This window comes from Felis catus, chromosome B4 (genome assembly GCF_018350175.1).
Source record: "Felis catus isolate Fca126 chromosome B4, F.catus_Fca126_mat1.0, whole genome shotgun sequence".
NCBI classification, from domain to species: domain Eukaryota; kingdom Metazoa; phylum Chordata; class Mammalia; order Carnivora; family Felidae; genus Felis; species Felis catus.
Window position 1 is genome coordinate 130524987 of NC_058374.1, and position 16562 is coordinate 130541548.

Consider the following 16562-nt stretch of genomic DNA (forward strand, 5'->3'; position numbering starts at 1 on the left):
ACTGCATCATGGGGCTGCAAGAGGCAGTTTGGGGGAGTACCGGGCGCAGGTCTGAACGCCCATGGCACTTGTCACACCACTTTTAACAATCTGCCTATTTCACAGACTCCCCAGGAAGCATGTTTCATGCACTAGCTAACGTGAACAGGAATAAACGTTTCATTGCCTTCTGAGGCTCAATTACTTTGGTTAAATGGTAACTTCAGGAAGGTTACTCAAAAGCTGAGCCTGTTTCCTCATCAGTACACTGATGTCACTTCGACCAGCATTACAGTTTGGGCTCAGGCTCAGACGTATTTATAGAAAGCTTAGTATACCTGGCAAGGTAATTACTTCCTAGTGTCCAGAACAGAACACTATTCATTTATAAAAATTTTACAGGGATGCCCGGGTGGCTCAGTTGGTTAAGTGTCTGACTCCTGACTCGTCATTTCAGCTCAGGTCATCGTTCGTGGGACCGAGCCCTGTGTCGGGCTCTGCACTGACAGGGCAGAACCTGCTTGGGATTCTCTGTCCCTCCCCAGCTCGCATGCTCTTGCTGTCAAAATAAACATTAAAAAAAAAAAAAAAAAGTCTGCATACCCTAAGCATCTGTGGCAGATTTATGACACATTGCTTTGAGGGTGCCGGCTTGAGACTGTCACCTGCCCGAACCAAACTTCAAAATAATTTACAAACCATTGAGCATCACCCACTGGAACATCCATCAGAGTCTTGTGGGGCAGTCTTCTTCATAAGCAGCACACCCACCTCGACCTTCCAAGACCGTGCCCTGCTTTACCTTTCACTAGGGAGTTATGTCTCCCAGGGGCAACAGACGGGTCTGGTGCACAGCCAGCAGGCACCCACGTCTGTGGAAATGGACTTCCTACGGGGATCTCCAGGAGGCACCTCACAACTGACGACACTCCCCAGCAACGGTTTGTGTCAGGGGGGTCCAGGAACGAAAATACCTAGGGCGCTCACCCTTTAACAACGGTGTGACGCGAATAACTCTCAAGAACAAATGAAGGAGCCGTGATTATGAACTCCAGGTAGAAAACTGCTGTATCTCACCTCCCTCTTCCAAGGGCTATGGGGGGGGGGGGGGGGGGAATGGCTGCCGGTCACAATGTCAGCACGTGATGAAGGTAAGAGACTGAACAGTTACACTTTATTCTCCCTGTTCAACTCCAGAGAGCAAGCAAGCAAACAAGCATCCTGCTAGGCATCCAAGGCCCTTCTAGGCTCAGTGGGACAAACTCCAGCTCCGCGTCACTGTCTGGTTTAAGTTTCTTCCTCTGAAAGACACAAAAAGGTTAGAGAAATGAGCCGTGCCGTATGGTGAGCTGCTTAGGACTGTCACCACCTCCACTCTGAAGCCTTTCGGTTCCTCGTGGGGCCAGCGCGTTTCTGGTGAAGCAGGGAGAGGCGGCTCTGGGCCCACGTGACTAGCCCAGAGCCCATCTCTCCTCCTCAGACCCCTGGGATCTAAAGGCTCCTGAAAGCAGCTCCCGGTGCCAGACTGGAGGCTGCCCCAAAGTCCGGTCTCGGAACCGTCAGCAAGTTTTACATCAAGGCTACAGAGAGAGATTGGTGGCCACGAGGCTCGGGCCCTAGCCAGCCTACAGCTCCCTCTAGGCTTCAGAACGAGGCCTGCCACACACCTTCTTCCTCCTCCTCCTCCTCCTCCTCCTCCTCCTCGTCCTCATCCGAGCTGAACGTGCCGTCGGGCAGGCTGTAGACGCGGATGACCTGCTTGTTGGGGTCCTTCAGGATGAGGTACTTGCCCTCCTCCAGCTTCATGCAGATGTCGATGACACAGCGCAGGATGCCCCAGGCGTTCTCGACGCTCAGGTTGATCTGGCTGGCAAACTCATTGGGCTTGAACTGCTGGGTGCCCAAGATGACGTGGCGTGAGGAGTCTTTCACGTGGTACCGGGACACGTAACTGGCGGGGTGGGGGGGGGGGGGGAAGGGGTGTTAGTGCCATGGGGGCGGGGCCGCACTGAGACACGGCAATGCCTGGGGCCACATGCAGGTTCTTCCCAAGGGAGGGGGAAAGGCAAGCACGGGTCTCTCGGCGCACCCCTCCTCTCGGCAGAAGACTTCACGGCCCCCGGACGGGAGTCTCACCCAAGCTTGAGATACTCCGACCCGGCCAGCAAGGCGCAGCAGGTCCATCGGGCCAACTTGTAGCTGTTGTTCTTTAGCTCGGTGGCAATGACAGCCCCTCGCTGGGAGTCCAGCTTCTGACGCCAGTCTACGCCGTTACAGTGCTGTAGGAGGAGAGCCCGGGCATAAGAATGAGGGTGGGCTCCTACCGCCCAAGGCCTGGAACCTCCTCTGGCCGAGAAGGGACTCCCTGGGGGGCTGGACTTGGAAGTGGGGAAGTCTGCACGTAAATCACGGGTAGGACTGTCATCACCGTAAAGGCAGAGATGTGCCACCCGGCAGACGGCAACTCCTCTCTCCACAAGAGCTTGTCTAGACAAGGACACAACGCGTGCACAAGCCGACCGAGTGCCAGATGAACGGCGGGGACAAGGGTTCACCGTGCGTCGTGTGGTAAGAAGGGCTCGTGGAGGGAACGCACTAGCTGACCAAGGGGAGGCCAGTGACAGAGGCTGGGCGAGGCATGACCTGAGAGGCACAGAGGGAAAGACAGGCCGGCTCAGCCCTGGGTGGGGGTGGAGGCTGCAGAGGGGGAGGAGGTCAGTCTGGCCTTGGGGATATACATGTGCCCACGAAGGAGGGACCATCTTCCCCAGCCACCTCTTTCTGAGACGTGGGAACTCGAGACCCAGAGTGAAGTGACTGCTGGAACGTGCTCAGCCTGTCTCGGTTCATGGCAACCACAGGCGAGAAAAAAAACTACTACTAGAGTTTAAGTAGTTAGACCAAAACCATTCAGGAGCAGTATTTGGACACATGTGTTTCTTCAAAATTACCCTTGCGAGTTTGCTGTGGCATTTTAAGGGCCTCTCCACAAATCTGTGCCGTTCGACGGAATTAATTGGCAGAAATCAACCGGGAGGGGTGGGGTGGGGTGGGGTGGGGTGGGATGGAGGAGGGCACGAGGATCAGTTAGGAGACAAGTCAATGCACAGTAACAGGCATAATCAACAGCGTCGGAAACTAGGGTGACCGAAGAGTCCGTGTGGGGGAGGGGGACGCGGTGGGGTCGATTCGAGGCCGAGCCTAAGGGAGGAGGAGAGACCCAAAGCTGGTACACAGCCGAGCCAGAGATGTGAGGAATCACTGTTAAGAGTTCAAGGCTGAGGCCTGGGGTAGGCCGAGTTCTATGGTGGCCCCCTACGGCGCCTACCCGAGTGCGGGTGGAGGCTGTATGGATGAGGAAACCCTGCTCCGGTGCTTATGCTCCCTTCTACGTCAGGGATTCTGCACGCGTAATTAAGGTCCCTTAAGGAGACTATGGGTGGGCCTCACCTAACCCCGAATCTCTTAAATCTGGGCATAAGCCAGACACAGAGAAGTCGAAGACCGGAAGAACCTGCTGTGCTGTTTCTGCCTGGAAGACGGAGGGGACCCGTGGCGCGGGATGTGGATGACCCCCAGGGCATGGGGTGTGGTGACCTCTAGGAGCCGAGAGGCCCCAGCTGACGCTGGCAAGAGAACGGGGACCCCAGTCCCACAACTGCAAGGAACTCCGAACTCTGCCAACTAGAATGAGCTTGGAAGTTTCTTCCAGAACCTTCAGATTCACTTTAAGCCTCTAGGTTGCTGTCATCTGTTATGGAGCAAATGGAAACTAATACAAGGCTGTATGAGGAAGTCATTATGGCAAAAACAGCTGCGTTGGGAACTGACCCTGAAAGAAGGCTCCACTGGTGTCAAAACAAGTGAAGGGAACCAAGAAATGTACGGGACTAGAGTGAGGGAACAGCACAGAGGGCAAGGCCACACGGCTACAGCGATGCTGAACACTACAGGGAGGCCTGGAGGACAGTCGGAGAAGAGGTCACTGGCCTCAGAGCTAGGTCTGCAGAAATGCTTCTGGAGTGCTCTTCCGTCAGGTGACGGAGGCTAAGGAACACCCGGGGAGTGGGAATCAGCAGCAGTTAACGTTAATCCCGTGGCTCTAACGAAGTCAGAAGGAAATGGCCCACAGGCTCCATCTCATTAGACCCTTGTTCAACACTGGCTTAGCCCGAGCTGTCCTTCCCTCTGAGGACCCTTTGTTCTGTAGCAGCACCCAGGAGCACTGCCACCCACTGCCAGTTCAGGCACAGAAGCCTGGGCAACTTCAGAAAGGGAAGCAGCCCAAAACTCACGGGGCACCAGCACGAGAGGGAAGTAGAGAGTGGAAAAATGAAGGAAGCACATTTCTTTCAAGATGCCTCCCGAAGAGCCAAATCTCAGCTAACCTAACAGTCTCTGAGTTCAGTAAGTGAAGGAGTTGGAAAAAGGAATCAGAAGGTTGAAGAAGGTAGTGGCTGCAGTAAATGAAAGAACAGCTCAAAGAGCTCCCAGGCTTAGAGGAAACCCGCCAGCCCAGATGAGAGGTCAAAACCAGACGCCTGCAGGGAGCAGACGCCAACGGGAGGTCAGCGTGGAATAGAGAAGGAGAGAGTCCTGTAAGAAGGTAGTTCCTACTGGCTCCCATGTGCAAAGTAAGCAGAAAAGTTCTTCAACCATAACCATGTTCTACACACACACACACACACACACACACACACACACACACACACACACACACGTTCTCTTTCTCAATGAGGAACTCGGTGGAGAAAAACTCTGAAGACAAAAAAAATCTTGGAAGCTCTGTAAGTAACGCACGGGGAAACGAAACCGAGGTTCGCAAACACCAGCGGGGGACAACATGCTCACAGGAACTACAGACAGGGTGACGAAGCACGCCTCACCCGGGAATCCCACTCGTTGAGGGTCTTGATGTTGATGAAGGACACTTCCCCGTTGGCTCCGGTCATGACACCATCATGCTCACAACGGACAATAAGGTCGATATCGTCCCCAAGCTTCCACCTGCGGTAACTGCAACGAACAAGGAGCTTATCTGGTCACTGGAGACCCCGCGTTTCAGAGAAGCCACCCCACGCAGGTGGGTTGACATACCGGTATGCGACGGAGGCAACTTCATTCTTGTCCATGTCGTCCTCCACGAACGGGTTTGGGTTGGGGAAGTTGTATCTCTCCTTTCCCTGTAAACAGACAAAGGCGTCACTAGACAGCAAGTACTTGCTTCCAAGCCCATCGGCCAGACCCTACACTCTGCTTAGTTACAGCCCTGGCCGGCTCCCCGGGGCCCTCGAGGGGGCTGTGGGCTCCCTGCGTGGCGGGTGGCTATTTACCCCTCCTGACTTTAAGCATGAACCCCGATAGATCTCGAATGCTTATACGTGTTGCCGGCGAGCTTCGAGTGTCTCATTTAATTAGCAGCCACGCCCCTCCTGTTTCATTTTGCCCCACAGCACACATCACTGTTTGTCACAACCTAGGTTTATAGTCTTTCTTCCTCCACGATAACTTAGCCTCCTAAGGGCAGGAACTTTGTGTACCGCTATATCCTCAACACCTAAACGCTGTATTTGTATAGATCAGCGTTATCTGTCCGACACTGAAGGTATCTATACGGCCTATCTGTGGAAGGTAAGTATTATTAGTATCCTGACTTTCCAGAAAAGAAACCTACCCCACACCCCAAAGCTCTAAAGCACTGGATCTAAGGTTCGGTCAGGCAGCCTGACCTCAAAGCCCCAGCCTGGAGCTCCTCTGTGACAGGCGGGGACCCTGTCTGTCCTGCTCGGTCCCACAACCCCGGAGCCTACCACAAAGCAGACGTTCAGTAAACGGTAGCTGACGAAACAGAAGCCGATGCCCAGACGCTCTCACCGCCTCACCATTCTCAAGCACTGCTGGGAGAAGTTGTGGTTGATGTAGGTCGCTTCCATGGCCAAGTTGCGGGGCGAGTTGAAGGAGTTGCCTTCATCTTGTGGGGGCTCGTTGGCGGTCTCACTCACCGTCAGGAGGTCTGCAAAAGCGGCAGCGTGGTCACGCACCCGTGAAACCGGGTCGCCCATGGTGTGCCTGGCACTGCAGGGAGGGGCCAGCGACGCAGGCCTGTCCTTCCAAGACCCGCCACCTACTCACATGGCTCCGTCAAGCGTGGGCAGGCAGGGGAGGGAGTGGGGAGTGCTGCCGGGTAACTTTAGATCCCCTCTAATGTCACAGTTGAGCGAGCTGTAAGAAGGCTACCCCGTTTCAATCTGTTTGGATTCTTCAAGAGCCTGTCTGATTTTGTTAGCTTTTTAACAAAGAGAGGGCCCCAAGGCTCAGGCGTAGAATGTAATTGTATCATTCTGTCTCACTGCCGTTAGTTCTCAGCGACCTGGTTTCCCCCCATGGCGTGCGCGCACACGTCCGTGTCATGTGAAATACAGGCAAATGTATTTTTCCCTGTATAAACACACCGACGTGAAGAAGAAAAAGCATTAAAAAAAACGTGAAGGTAACGTTAAAGGTGCTATGGAGAGCTGGAAGTCAGGAAAGTGCCATCCAAACGGGTAACGCTTGCCAGCACAGCGTTGGGGTCCCGGGAGGACTCAGGAAGCTGGCACCTTAAGCTGGGATAGCAGGGACCATCCTTCCCTCTGCCAGGCCTCTCAGGGGGCTGGGAGGGCTTTGGCCACAGCTGTCACTGCCCGTGGGGAGACAGGCCACCTCCCAGCCCCGCTCCAGGACCAGGGACTTGCTCTGAGCCCTCAGAACACCCAACCCCGTCGCGTCGCTCCCAGACAGGCTTCTTACCAAAGTCAGAGTTGTCCCTCTTGTCGAAGAAGAGCTTGGACCCGACTCTCTGCACAACGATGTCCCAGGAGTACACAGAGCGGGTGCAGCTCATCAGCGTGGCCAGAATGGCATCGGTGGCAAACACGTTCCCCTGAGTTTTTGCCAGCTGCAAAGAGGGCAGAGAGCAAGATGTGAAGACACTCCAGTCTCACTGCCCATTCGCACGGAGGACTCGTTTGCAAGGGGCCCTCACACCCTCCTGCGCGCACGCACCCCTCTAGCCGTGTGAGGAGCATGTGTACGGCAGGTCTGCCTGCTGGCAGTCCCCACCTTAGGGTACGAGGGACCCTGCGGCTCTCCGAGCGCCCACGACGTTCCGGGATGGCACCTCACACCCCTCACCCCGGTGGCATGCGGTAAGTGCCTCCGACCCACTTCAGAGGTAGGAGATGCGAGGGGGTGGTGCCGGGAAGAGCGGCAGGGCTGGGAAGCGGGCCCGGCTCTGCTCTATTACCAGCATCAGGGGCTAACCAGCAGGGGGCCTGTACTTCCACCTAATCCTGTCTGATTCAGGAGCGTCGCATCTAAAGCGCTTTCCGAGGGGCGCCTGGGCGGCTCAGTCGGTTAAGCGGCCGACTTGGGCTCAGGTCATGATTTCGTGGTCCGTGAGTTCGAGCCCCACGTCAGGCTCTGTGCTGACAGTTCAGAGCCTGGAGCCTGTTTCAGATTCTGTGTCTCCCTCTCTCTCTGCCCCTAACCCACTCGCATTCTGTCTCGGTCTCTCTTAAAAATAAATAAACATTAAATAAATAAATACATAAAAGCAGAACTAAAAACATGGAAACTGGGGGTGCCTGGGTGGCTCAGTCGGTTAAGCGTCTGATTTCGGCTCAGGTTATGATGTCACGGTTCGTGGGTTCGAGCCCCGCGTCGGGCTCTGTGCTGACAGCTCAAAGCCTGGAGCCTGATTCAGATTCTGTGTCTCCCTGTCTCTCTGACCCTCCCCCGTTCATGCTGTCTCTGTCTCAAAAATAAATAAACGTTAAAAAAAAAAATAAAAAAATAAAAAAATAAATAAAATAAAGGGCTTTCCAAGGCTCAGATGATTCACGTAGGTCCCCGCGGGCTCTGTTCCTCCTGAGGCCTCAACTGTAGAGGCCGGCGGCACTCCCCACACAGGGGGGTGGCGAGCGACGGAAGGGGGCGCCCACCTTTCGGATGACCGGGTCGTCCGTGGTGGTGACGGTGTGGAAGATGCGCTTGATGCTCCGCAGCGGCTTCTCACTCCTCGTGGTGATGCGGTCAAAGGCCTTGTCGTAGTATTCCAGGGCCCCACAGCACTCACTGAGGGGAGGCGGGGAAGACACGCAAAGCAAATGGGAAGGAGATCAGCTGTTTGTTTGAATCTGCTTCAGGTAAGCAGCGCTTTGGAACATCAGGGAAAGCTTTCCTGTGGACGACCTGTGGTCTTTCTCGTCCTGCGGAAAGAGCTCTCTTTTGCTCATGAGGTCAGGAAGCGGAAAGAAATCTCAAGTTTAACGTCAGCGAACTCTCTGCTGGTCCCCTCTTGGCCCTGAGTTTTAAAAATTGTATCTGTTGGGCGCCTGGCATCTGACTCTCGATTTCGGCTCAGGTCATGATCTGGGCTCAGGTCATGATCTCACTGTTCTTGAGTTCGAGCCTCGCATCAGGCTCCGCGCTGGCAGTGTGGAGCCTGCTTGGGTTTCCCTCCCTCCCTCCCTCCCTCCCTCTCTCTCTCTCTCTCTCTCTCTCTCTCTCTCTGCCCTTTCTTTCCCTGCTTGTGCTCTCTCTCTCTCAAAATGAAATAAACTTAAAAAAAAAAATAAAGTGTCTGTTAATCTTATACAATGTATTTAAACGCCTGCCAATCCTTTTTGGAAACACTAAGGCTTGAGAAAACATTCACTGCCAGCTGGTCCACACAAGTGCAGGGCGGAAGGTAGCAAAAGACGCCACTTACATGTCCTGAGGCTCTGACACTTCCAAGTAGCGCATCTTCATTAACTGAGGAAAGTCCATTTCCTCTTTCACCTCCCAGTCACTACGGACTTCCACTGAAGAGTCTCGGGGTTTCTGCAGTGCAAAACCAGGGGAGGGAAGAGAGTTACAGCCAGCGCGAGGCAGAAGCAAAAGGCAGCTTAGCAGCGCGAAGGGCTTTTAGCCAATAAACGTGTCCAGAACGTTTACCACGTGCTGGGTGCTGTAGGAGCCAGAATCCCTGACCCCGAATTCGGAGTTTACAATCTCGAAGGGGAACGAAGGAGTCAAGGGGTCAAAAACAACCCGGGAACTTGACTCCCACGTAATGCCGGCGCCCAGGGAACGTACGTGTTTTCCGTGTGTATGGGTTCTTCCTAAAGAAGCCGTGGCAGCTTCTTTTATTTCTCTCTGGACGTCAGCTATTTACCCTTGACATAGAAACATCAATCCAGCAAAATCTAACCGCCGCAATCTGGAGCTCCTCACTTGCCCTCACGTGTTCTTCATTTATCACAGTGTCCGCACGAGCGTTTGTATGCGAACGTTCATGGCAGTGTTTTTCGTAATAGCAACAGGTGGAAACCACCCAGATGGCCATGTACTGGTGAACGTGTACACAAAATGCAGTGTGGGGGCACCTGGGTGGCTCAGTCGGTTAAGCTTCCGACTTTAGTTCAGGTCATGATCTTGCCTTTTGTGGGTCTGAGCCTGGCATCGGGCTCTGTGCTGACAGTTCAGAGCCTGGAGCCTGCTTCAAGTTGTGTCTCCTTCTCTCTCTCAAAAATAAATAACGTTAAAAAAAAACAACAACAACAACCAAAAAACCAGCCACAAAAACGTAGTGTGTCCACACAACCAATTCAGCAATGTGCCGACACACGCCACAACAGGGATGAACTGTGAAAGGAGCTACACAAAAGACCACACGTCGTAGGATTCTATTTATGTGAAATGTCCAGAAGAGGCACATCCAGAGACAGAAAAGACCGGTGGCAGCCAAGGGCTGGGGAGAACCGGGGCCGGCTGCCGAAGGGTATGTGTTGTTTTCGCAATGATTCAAACGTTCTGAAACTGGCGAATATGTGTGAATATACCAAGAGCCACTGACTTGTACACTTTCAATGAGTGGATGGTGTGATATGTGAATTATGTTTCAATAAAGCAGTTACAAAACCAAACACATACGCGAAACTGAATTTCTAGACAGAACTCTGGTGTGGATACACTACCTGTGACTTCTGGTCCCATTTTTGCCTCACTCCGAACTGTTTCTGAAATTTTTTCTGCAGTCGTATGCGTTCTCTAGAAAGACAAGAAGACTGTGCTTTTGGTGCAGATCTTTGAGTCACTGGCTTTTCAAAAGGCAGAAAAGCTGCCATTCTCTTCGGCTGAACCTCAGCATCATTAGTGACTTCTCTGAACTAAGAAAACAGGGACTTCGTGAAAAAGAGGAGACCTTAAGAGTGTTATAGGAGGCATACTGCCCCCCAGCACCCACCAGCTGGGTTTTACTCGCCCTATGGACGGTCCAATGGCAGCACCAGCCTGGGTGTGGCCGCCGTACCGTACAGCTCACAGGGCCCAGCTGAGCCCCAGAGCTCATCTTACCTACCCTCGCTTCTGGCCAGTGCACACGGCCACTGCCAGGGACCTTCCCGCCATGCTATCTGCCAAGAATTGGCCCTTGGAAAATGAGGCCAGGCTACACCAGTGGCTTAACGGCCTTCAGGAAGGAATTTTTGCTTGTTTGGCAGTGACGGGGAAGACCACCGTTGGCCTAGTGATTTCAGAGCACGGTCGGTCCCGGAAGAACAACTCAATCCAGGAGGATGTGGGAAACCTCACCTCTCCTTCTGCTTGGCGCTCTTAGGCAGGGTCTGCAGGTTGAACTGCAACATGTTCCGTCGATCTTTGTCTCTGCGGAGGTTCCGCTGGGAATCAAGAAAAAACAGCCACGCTAAAACCTTGGGGATCTGACCAACAGCAGGGAGTGCCTAGGGGGAGGTCTGTACTTGGAATTGGCTTAGACGTTCACACGACATTTTTTATTGAAGTAGGTTTATGGGCCCTTGTCAGAGTTGTAGTTTGCCTCTTTATACATAGGAAGATGCAGCCCGACCGGACCATCTACTTAATAAAGCCTGCACACAGCAATTAAATGAGGCATCAGGCACCTTTTTACCTGGCACAAACACCCCACTCTCAGCACAGAGGCATGAGGTCCTGGCTACTGGTCAGCAGAAAGCTAAACTATTTAGACCATCTCTGGACCCAGCCCACGTTTACTTTAGCGCAACGTGTCACCGGTCAGCTACTTGGGAGTCACTGGAAGACCTAGGAGAACACACTTTCCTCCCATCACTATGTGCAAGGAAGCACTTTTAGCGGTGGCAGCCACGGGTAATGGCCCCAAGACGGTCAGATTGCCGGCTCTTGGCCTACCTGTGCAAATCGCATCCGATTCCGCTGGTAGGCGGTTTTCTGTGTGCGTGCTGTGTCCACCAGCTGGAAACTGGTTTCATCCTCCTCGTGGAAATAAGCATACTGACTTCCACCACCGAACTGAGAGGAGTACTTATCTGCAGGCAAAGGGGACGACGTGTAACAGATACTACCTACAGACTCTGCACATCTGCTCTTCTAAAGCTCTGCTAGTTCTTTTAAAACTTTTTTTTTTTTTAATGTTTTTAGTTATTTTTGAGAGACAGAGCACAACTGGGAAAGGGGCAGAGAGAAAGGGAGACACAGAATCCGAAGCAGGCTCTGAGCTGTCAGCACTGAGCCCGACGTGGGGCTTGAACTCACGCACTGTGAGATCATGACCGGAGCTGAAGTCGGATGCTTAACCGACTGGGCCACCCAGGCGCCCCTAAAGCCCTGCTATTTCGAGTGTGCTCTCAGGACCCTTAACGGAAGTGCACGTTGATGGACTCCGCCCAGCCCCACTACGTCAGAATCAATGTTTTCAGAAGATCCCCAGGTGATTCTTGTGCACATTCCAGTTTGAAAAGCTCTGATCTAAAGAAATTTCTAAGTCACGACAGAGTCTGAGTTCTTTAAGATAAGCCCATTTCACACCCTGCCTTAATCTATGAGGACCGGAATTAAGGTTTACTACTCCAGAAAGGGCAAATATGGGGTATGTGTTATGCAAATATGCAACCGCTTACATCATCTGGTACCCCAAGCAGACAGGTCTAATGGGTTATGATATACTTTACTGTTGACCCTAGCCTCAGATCATCCTAACTGGGTACTCACTCCAACTAAGCCACTTCCAACAATCTCAACCGGCACAGGAAAAAATGAGATGACAACACCAACACCACCAACCCATCTACTGTATCAAGATCTTAAAATCAGGGGTTGTAGACCTGGAGTCCACCGATTGGCTTCACAGGTTCGGTAAATCCCAGGCACTAGGGTACCAAATAGGAAGGAGTTCAACAGATCTGTGAAAGGGTTTATGCCTCCCTAAAAGTGGAAGGAAAAAAATCCCACTGTAACAGGTTAAACCTCCTTAATGACCAGTCTTTAGTTTTGGGACCATTTCAAAAAAATGTACGTGGTTATTGTCTACAGTTCAGCTCCTGCCCCTAAAAACTATGTGTTATCGTTAGCAAAACATCCTGGAATGTTTTTGGATGGAGGTCACTGGAAAAAGTAACAATCCTCCCAAGGCCTTGATCTGGGCGGTCAGTTGAACACTTACTCGTGTACCTCTTATCTTGATATGTGGCACCTGTCCAGTCTGCAACCTGTGAGGCAACAAGAGAAGACAGAGCACGCAGGTCAATCAGGCAAGTTTCCGCTGACCCAGAAGCCCCCGTACGCGAAGACGCAGTCTGGGAAACTGGCTCACGATGCCTCTGCCAAGTGCCCAGCTCTCCCGTGACTACTGGAAGGACCCAGACGTTATAGCTGTTCCCAGCCAGCGTCTCCGTGAGGAGCACAGGAGTTAAATTCTTTTGAGAGAATAAAATCGAAATGATCTAACGACGACAGCGGTCACGGCTCGAGAGAGTCACCGTCACTGACGGGCCAAGTACCTTTCCTAGTCGATCTCCTTTGCTGAACGGCTGGTAGGGCATATCCCGAAACTGCTCAGGAACCGCACAGGGACCCCAACCCGAGGGGTTGTCCTGGATCACAGGTGTCATGAACTTTGCCATCTTCTAGAATCTTAAAGATACAAATAACGTGAGGAGCTTTGTGAAGAAAGGCCTCCAAGCACAAAAAGTCTTCCATTCGAGGTAAGCTAAGACAGAATGATAAAATCAGAAAAGCGACACACAAAATGGAAGTCACAGATAATACTGTGAGTACTTAAAACTCAGAGGACAAATACGAAGACTCATTTACCGTATTGTGCTGCTTGTGACACCCACTTTTTCCACTATAATATCTTTGAAACAAGGCTGCATCTTCCGCTTGATGGACTGTCTCACCTTAATCGGCAGTTTTTCTTTCTTAGTCTACATACGACAGTGGTGCTTCTTAAACTCAGCGGGGTCTCAGATTTGATGGAATGTAGTAACCTTTTCTCAAGCGTAATAACCACGATCTAGTTTCCAGAAACACCTTCACCAAGGCAAACAATCCGTAGCGTCCCTAAGCCTCAGTCTTTTCATCTGTAAAGTGAGTGAGACCCTTGTCTAATTCATAGCACAAGACCAGGGTCAAAGACTTAATAGTTACGCATATGAAAATGACTTCGCTGTAAAATGCCACACCATTACTACTTAGACTTGCAAAAATACATTTACACACAGTGCCGGGAAAGAGTCCATAAGTATATCCCACTATTCAACTTTTCTTTCTCGTTCTCCCAATTTTCTGCCATCAATGCAAACCCTCACGCAGAGCAAGTGGACAGAGACTGTCAGAAAGCTGACGTTACCATGAACCTTAGGTCATAGAAGTGGCCAATCATCACATGTTCGTAATATTACGAGTACCAGGTACTGTTCTTAGTGTTTACTCTGCACCAATTCAGTAAATCCTCCCAATGATCCTGGCGTAGCGGCTAGGATCATCCCCACTCTTCAGGTAAGAAAATTGAGGCACAGAGAAGCTAAGAAGTTGTTCAAATTTGCAATGCTAGTCGACAAAAAAATCTGAACCGAAGCAGTCTGGCTGGAATTCACACTCTGTGTGAGGCTACAGCTCCTCTCGAGAGAGAAAAAGCCAGGGGCTACAGAGCACATCTCTGCCTGACAGTTTATATCAAAAACCTCATCATCCATCATAACCCTCAGGTGAGCTCCCAGAGGAAAATTCACTACACGAGTATTTCTGGAGGCAGCCATCAAAGCACACAGGCACAGTGACCTTAGTAAGTTCTCAGTGTCCCAAGACAGGGAGAGAGATTCAGGCTTCCTCCAGAAGTGACACCTGGGTGACAGCAACAGGGACCTTTGTCCTTCAACTCTACGCTTAAGCTACACTACAGAAAGGGGACTGAGGGCAGGCGTGGCAGTTTCAAGACAATTCACACTAAAATACGTATTTATGGAGCTCCTACAACGTCAGACACTATGCTAAATTAAAAATTTGCAGCTCAGCTGTCGATCCGTCCATTGTTTCAAAAACAGACTTGATTTCCAGGGTGGTCTGCACCAAGTCCAACATTCTTGCCATTACGTTACAGCTGGGCAGCAGGCTGAGAAAACATGGGGTGTTACTTTTTACAATGTTTTATTTTTGAGAGAGACAGAGCATGAGTGGGGCAGGAGCAGAGAGAGAGAGAGAGAGACACAGAATCCGAAGCAGGCTCCAGGCTCCGAGCTGTCAGCACAGAGCCCGATGCGGGGCTCGAACTCACGGGGTGTGAGATCATGACCTGAGCGGAAGTTCGATGTTTAACCAACTGAGCCGCCCAGGCACCCCGAAAAAAATGGGGATTTAGACTATACCTAGTAACCCAGTAATGATGTTTCAAAACGTTTAAGAAATCGAGTCCTCTCTCACAGCTCAAGAAGGAAACAGACCCAAGGCTTGGCATACATTTCTCCAGGGGGAGGAAGTCCCCTGGCTTCAACCCATTCAAAATAAGAGCGAGCAGAACAGAACCAGAAGCAGAAAGAGCCACTCTGTTATATCGAAGTGACAGTTGTACTGGCTACAGGGACAGGGTGGGGAGGCCACCGCAGGGCAGTCAGAAGGGGCCCATGGCTGGCAGGGCACGGTATTGTGCAGATTACCGTGGCCACCACAGATCATATGCCATCAGTCCCTGGGGGGAGAGTTTCAAATCAGAGATCACACCTGCTCCACCACAGCCTTCCATTTCACAGAAAAGGAAAGAAAACCTTCGGACTGCGGACTCCTCAGAGCAGGATCGAACACTGCTCAGCTTGGTACAGTCAGTACCTCCTTCCATGGCAGCTCAGAGAGCCTCTGATCGCTTTGAAAAGACCCTGAGACCCAAAGGGGTTAAGTGGTATTATCAAAGTCGCTCAGCCCGTGGCCGCAAAGCGGAGCCCAAGGTCAGAGAACCTTACCCATAAGGCCGTGCCCCGCATCCCTAAGTGTGTCGGGCCTGGGGTCCCCGAAAGGCGGATTCGTGCCCCGCCCAGCTGAGCAGAAGGGGCCGGAGACGTACGAGAGGCCTCTTCCGGAAGGCCCCCGAAGGCTGCGCCCAGCCCAAACCGGCTCCAGAGATACGGAGAACCTTAAGGGACACTCCACTCACCTGTAAAGGCCTCGGGCGGCCCCGATGGCGAGAGATGGTCCAGGCCGAAGACCACACACCCAGCAGCCCTCGGAAGAACAGAGAGGGAAAAGGAGAGAAGATGCGCGCGCAGCAGCCGGCGCCGTAAACACAATCGACGCTGTCGTAAACTGCGTTCTTGCTTCCTCCGGACTCAAAGGCGGAACGCACGAGTCGTAAAGCGACGGCAGACCCGGAAGTTCGTCACAACTCTCTGCTAGGTGGCCCGATGGGTCTCTGAGGAGCCGAGACTCCGGAGGTGTGTTTACAATTACGTCACGGGCGCCTCCGGCGAGGCCCCGAGAGGGCGTTCCGAATTATTGAAACGTGGCTGCCCGGCAGTGGAGGTTGGGGGCGGGCAGCGGTGACCGCCCTTCTGTGTCCCCCCCGTGTTTCGCGGACGCTTCGGCCCCTCTGTATCGCACCGTGACCGGGGCTCCGGTCTTCTCTAGCTAGTCGTGTGGCTCGAGTCTCACAGCTGGGGGCAGGTCGAGAGTCGGGGCAGAGGTTATAGTTACCATCCCCTACCCCCGCCCCCTGTACCACCCCCGCCCCCCGCCTTTTAGTCTCGGTAACAGGCCCAGAGGGGGAGGTTATACTGCTAGTGTAGAGGGCGGCCGCCAGGATTCAAGCCACACTCCACGGTTCTCAAATTTTGTAGGGCAAAGATTTCTGGGGCGCCGAAGTGTAGGATGGAGACTGCGGGTCTCACCTCCATGGACGGGTTATTTAACTATGTCTAAGCTGGAGGCCGGGAATCAGCAGCTTAGCGATTGTGATTCTGAAGTGGCGACCGCTTTGCTACGAAGGGCAACCGTGCTGTCCTTTCAATGACTATCGGGTCTCCGGAGTTTGTCCTGAAATCTTATTGGGAGATTTCAAAACATTGAAAGAGGATCCGAGGACGTGCTTTTATTCAAACCTCACATCCTTTTCTGCCTGGTCTGGGATTCCTCCCAGCGTGTCTCTTCTGTCGGAAAATGTATCTATTGTTAGATCTGATATCTGCTTGGCTCTGCTGCTACTTGCAAGCTGTGTAGGCTTCTCATCTCTGGGCTCAGTTTCCTCATCTGTAAGTTAGAGGTAATAAAATTATATT

The 16562-nt window shown here is 52.4% G+C and overlaps 1 protein-coding gene across 2 annotated transcripts; it reads right to left on the reverse strand.

Moving 5' to 3' along the window:
• Positions 1 to 1125: 1125 nt before the first annotated feature.
• EIF3D (eukaryotic translation initiation factor 3 subunit D) lies at positions 1126 to 15585 on the reverse strand. 2 transcript variants are annotated; one of them, XM_003989229.6, is made up of 15 exons: positions 15446 to 15585; positions 12801 to 12933; positions 12464 to 12509; positions 11194 to 11330; positions 10597 to 10682; positions 9981 to 10053; positions 8732 to 8844; positions 7962 to 8094; positions 6769 to 6916; positions 5862 to 5992; positions 5077 to 5162; positions 4866 to 4995; positions 2116 to 2258; positions 1647 to 1930; positions 1126 to 1280 (listed from the first exon to the last, which is right to left on the reverse strand). In XM_003989229.6, exons 2-15 carry the CDS (start codon positions 12921 to 12923, stop codon positions 1267 to 1269), a joined length of 1647 nt encoding a protein of 548 aa, XP_003989278.1. In that variant the 5' UTR covers positions 12924 to 12933; positions 15446 to 15585; the 3' UTR covers positions 1126 to 1266. The 2 variants fall into 2 exon arrangements, with proteins under 2 accessions (XP_003989278.1, XP_019691066.1); XM_019835507.3 differs by lacking the exon at positions 15446 to 15585 and adding an exon at positions 13114 to 13352.
• Between the last annotated feature and the right edge of the window lie 977 nt (positions 15586 to 16562).